Here is a 5,003-nt window from a genome sequence, read left to right as displayed (position 1 = left end):
GGGTGTTCGCCGGGCTCCTCTTCCCTTGGCATCGACCCACGCCTGCTTCTCTCCCGAAAGTTGCCTCTGCAAATCACTTAGAGAAAATGCTGACGGAGCGTCATGGTTTCTGGCTTCACTAACAGAATGAAGCTGTGTGTTGTGGTGGAAGGCTTGCTGGTCCGGTTTAGGTCAGCGTGGGGAAGACTCGAATAAGATGGTTTTGTGCGGAAAGAAGAGTTCAAAGCAGACAGTCCGCGTGTTACAGGCGTACTAATGAGGCAGCTATCCCATTATACCCCATTAACAATGATACAAGGTCGGATAAATCAAGGGTCTTTATCGCGTTAAATGACTACCCAGCAAGTGTTCCTCTTGCAGAGGGACGGTTTTTCTGTGCTGTGACAATTTGCTGCATTGTTCTTCAACAGCTGCAGTGTGACTTGGTTAGACAATAGCAAAGCAATGTGAGGGATGAAGGTGTGTCAGGCTTGTGGTGTTCTAAAAGCCTTGTCCTGATTGCTGAGCCTCCCTGTCTTATAGAGTTACAGATATTTTTAAAAAATTGTAATTAACAGTTTTGAACATCAGTTTTATAGCTGCTTTCAATAACGTCTTCAGAATTACTTAAAAATAATACTGCTTTGCAGTTTGCATTTGTTGCCTTGGAACTCCCCTTTTAAACAAGATATTGGAAACCACATCTGCTTTCCTTGAGCCCAAGGAACAGTTCAGAGAACTCACAGAGCTTCTGATTTTTTTCCCCTTTATTTTTTAATACAAAAAGTGCTTATATTATCTTATTAAAGGATGGAATACTGTTGTATTATTTGGCAACTCAATTACAGCACACAAATCACAAAGCTTGATAGTGGACTTTATGTTCTGTTTTGTCATGCATCTAAGCCCGTATACACTCATCACAAAAAAGGGAGAGGGTCAAGAAGCAACAGCAACTCTAGAACCAAATTCTCAAATGTATCTATGGCTCCTTCCCACTTCTTTCCTTACAAATTAGATTTCTAAATACCTTTGAGAACTTAGGTTGAATTTGATTCAGTTTACTTTGGTGGGCTGTGTTTGTGTTCACTCAGAGGCATTTGTGAACAGAGTTCTAGACTCTGTGAAGAAAAATTGGTATGTAGTTTATCGTCTTGCTTGACAGCATGCTTCCTGTCTGCCAGTGCGTCTGGCTTGTGTATTCTAAACTTATGCTCTATGGGAAAATATATTTTGATAATTGTAGCTCTTAATTGGTTAAATGAAGTGGTGCACCTTAAATGTAAGCACCCGTAAAATTCAGTACTGTGAAAACAAATGAGGCATATTAAAATTATTTCAAAGTCAAGAAGCTGCAAATAAAAGCCAGTTTGCCACAGCACATAAAAGCTTTTAAAAATGTTGATGTGTGCGAGGAGGTTGATGCCTCTGAATAGTTAGTTAGAGCAAAGGCATTGCTTGCACGTCTCCCAGGCCATGCTGTTTCTTCTGTCAGGGAGAACACTCAACAGCTCACACATTTCTGAATGTCGCATGTCATTGCAGTTGACTGGACTGTTCACCTTCTGACCAAGTGTTTTATGAATATAAATAATTCTCCTGAGCAGGTGTAACTACATCCTGCCCACACACATGAATTATGCTATTACTCATGTTGCCACCGGGAGAAGCTGACAGACCTCCTAGTGAAAACTCAGTTGACATATGCTTGATTAAGTTAATTTTGGAATCCTTATTCAGTCCTCTAAAAATAATTAGTTTGCTGTTATGTGGATTTCTTTTGTCTGATTCCTTTCTTCTGGTTTGTGAAGTGAGGCTGTGAGATACGTGTAGTAAAAACGCGGTGCCTGGCTCGCTGCCACGCCATGCGAGATCCCGCCTGTTAGGTAGGGTTCCCCGGCTGTTTGATCGGCTGCGCGGGGGGGCGGGGGGGGGGGGTGGGCTGCCCCCGGCAGTGGTGGTGGCTTGTTTTAACCACCTTACATGGGAGGCAACAATAGCTGAGGGACTGAAACAGGAAAACATACTAATCATGCAAGAAAACAGGTAGTAGTTTTAAGGTTAGTAAAATGTTGGGGCCTTCTCTGTCCCCATTCCACGTGCTTAATCTCTACTCCCCACAGCCTGAGAGAAGGCTGAAGGTGGTGGGAAGTACAGCCAGCTAGATTTCCCCTTTGGTTTCCAAGGTGCAGTTTTCTTCTCATCTGCAGCTAAGATTGTCATGACAGCTTTTCCTTGAGCTGTGAATCGGTGTTTTGTCCGCATCAGTGCCCGGGAGATGTCGGTTTCATTCAACTGTAAGATGTGTCTGAATGCTGAGGTTATCTCTGCAACCTCACTGTGAATTGTGGACATTAATGCTTATTGTAAAATGAGAATATATTTGTACAAAAATGCTATACATATTATTTTAAAATGCTTTCAAGTTAAAATTTGAAAACTTTGACTCAAAAGGCCAGCCAATAGTACTCCATCTGTTACTTTTCATTATTTGGCAAAGAATGTTAACTTGACTGGGTTCAGCGAGCCAGAGCACATATGAGCAAATAAAGGAGGACTCGGTATCTTCTGACTTGCAAGAAATCTGACAAGCATAAATTAAGCTTCTAGTGCATGTTCTTAACAAAGCTTGAACTCTGTAAACAGAAGAATGTGTCCACTGATTATTTAAAATTCTATTTTTTTGTAGACTTCCTTTGTTGTTGATGAAGTCAGTAGCATCATTAAAGAGGTAAACTAACATTTTCATTTTGTTGGTGTGAAAGTATAGTATGTTGTATGCTAAAAAGCATTCAATAAAAATTGTTAACTGATATGTAATAGATTTCTAGAGAAGTTGCTATCAAAGTATAGATAATTGTTGATTTAACCAATGTACATACTTTAAGTGGAAATTATACCTAGCTTTAGTTCTGGTACATATTACAAATCCAAAAGATCATTAAAATAATTTCATATGCTCCTTTCTGGTTGCAGTGTATCCCTATTAGAATTTCTAGGGGAATATTTTATGTTAAACCCTATAGAGATAGATTTTATGTTTCAGTAACATATAGGGTTTTTTAATAGGCTGTCTGCATATGCATGTTACTGTGTTCTTTTGAGATGCTTTTGCTCCAAAATGAGTTCTTGTTTGTTTGAAATGATTGAACTATTCTTGTTGCTAAGCAACATGGATTTCCTGTCTAGAAAATTTCCAGAGGGATTTGGGTTTTGTGTCCAGAATTCCTCTTGTAAACTAATGCAATCTTTTTCTTGTTGCAAAACAACTGTTTTGGACACACTCTGTAAATTGAGTACACATGCTTCTGGCTCTTCTGAATCTGAAATAATTTTGTGGTTATTTTTTAAACAATTTCTATGAGGAAAAAAATGTATCAATGAAAAACATGCAGCTTTAACGTACTTTTATTTGTATCTTAAAGGGGAAATTATCCTCACAAGTAAAATGGATTATTTGGCTGAAGGCTTCTGCTTTATTAGTAGCCAGCAACTACATGGGTCTTTTGTTTTGATTTGGGGTTTTGTTTCACAGAAATGATTCTGCTGAAAAACCTGAAGTTCATTTCCATAGAAGAATATGTGTGAATGAGCCATTGTTGTATGCCTTTTTTTACTCTCTTCAGGTCTGTTTAAATGCAAGAGCCTTTTCATAACTCTGGGTTCAGGACGTTGGGGTAGGAATTACAAATAAGCAAAATAGCACAAAATGAAGAGAGGGTGGAATCTGTGATATTTCCCCTCTGCCTGGCTCAAATGAAAACACTTACAAGATGGGACAAGCAATATTTAGGATTTTTTCTGTGGGTATGGGGTCTCATCTTCAGTGTTCCACGTTGGAATGGCTTAATGGGTGCCTTGTAGATTGACAACAGTGCAGCTTATTTTACGTGTTTGTTGCCAATAGGCCATAGAGACTGCAATAGGTGGCAATGCCTACCAGCACAGCAAAGTGAACCAGTGGACAACGAGCGTGGTGGAACAAACGCTAAGCCAACTCACAAAGCTGGGGAAGCCTTTCAAGTATATTGGTGAGCTCAACTTTCTCTTTTCTACTAAAGCTGGTTCAGTCCAGTGCACTGATGCGGGGTGGGGGAAGATCTTAGCAGGAACCATGTCTGTAAACTACTCATAAGCATGTATATATGTGTGTGTATATGTATGTACTAGGCTAAGCAAAAATGTAGCTAAATGTTAATTAATGTCGGTGATAAATTAATAATAGCTTCTCTACTGAATAACAGTGACCTGTGTGATTATGCAAAAGAATGGTGCTGGGCTACATACAGCAAGCTCTTGCTTCTGGGACAACTCCAGTGATGGTAAGGAACAAAACTGTTGGATTTTTCAGCTTGCAGCTTTAATGTTAGTCCGCTCAAGACTAGGCAGCATACTTTTCTTCTAAGTGCTATAGTTTTGGAGTAACAGCATACAGTTTGGTATTTTTTGCATTTGGGTGTGATGCTAACTCTGCTGTGTATGAAATGCTTAGCTGTTGTGAAAGCTTCATTCTTAGGACTCGTAAACAATTACAAACATGCATATAAGGGTATGCATTTAATCACTGTAATGTTCTTCTTTCTCTGAAACCCCTTTTTCTATTTGTAGGAACCTGCACTGTGAGATGGGAGAATAAGACTATGTACTGTATTGTCAGTGCCTTTGGACTTGCAATATAATTGCCTTGAAAGCATTCAACCTTCTCTTTTCTACTCCAGCACTTGATTCCGTCTCTACTCAAGCTGTGAATACACTGAAGAACTTCTGTTTTGTACTTTTTAAGTAACTTTTTTTCTAATGTAGAAATGTGAAAACATGCTGTTACATGGTTTATGTTTGTATTTAGTATCGTACCAGTGTTGCCATACTGTCATCTTCAAGAACTTCTCTTCAAGGTGCTAATACTGAAATCTGCTGCAGTGTAAACACTTTCTGTAGATTTCTTTTTTTAAGACCAATATAAATGAGACACCGACTTTCACACTTTGTACTCTTGGTTAGCATTAAATTATTGAAATTCATAA

At 39.0% G+C, this 5,003-nt stretch overlaps 1 protein-coding gene across 1 annotated transcript; it reads left to right on the top strand.

Annotated features, from left to right (window-relative positions):
- Positions 1-2,668: 2,668 nt before the first annotated feature.
- Positions 2,669-5,003, top strand: DYNLT1 (dynein, light chain, Tctex-type 1; the record flags this gene model as incomplete). The annotated part of the gene is made up of 4 exons (XM_010294559.1): positions 2,669-2,710; positions 3,887-4,010; positions 4,224-4,301; positions 4,588-5,003. Coding segments are annotated over 4 exons (315 nt in total), but the record flags the coding sequence as incomplete, so codon positions are not given.

The sequence above is a fragment of the Phaethon lepturus genome, unplaced genomic scaffold (assembly GCF_000687285.1).
Source record: "Phaethon lepturus isolate BGI_N335 unplaced genomic scaffold, ASM68728v1 scaffold33869, whole genome shotgun sequence".
Taxonomy (NCBI): Eukaryota; Metazoa; Chordata; class Aves; order Phaethontiformes; family Phaethontidae; genus Phaethon; species Phaethon lepturus.
Note: the sequence above shows the minus strand (reverse complement) of the source record. Positions and strands in the feature narration are given on the sequence as shown.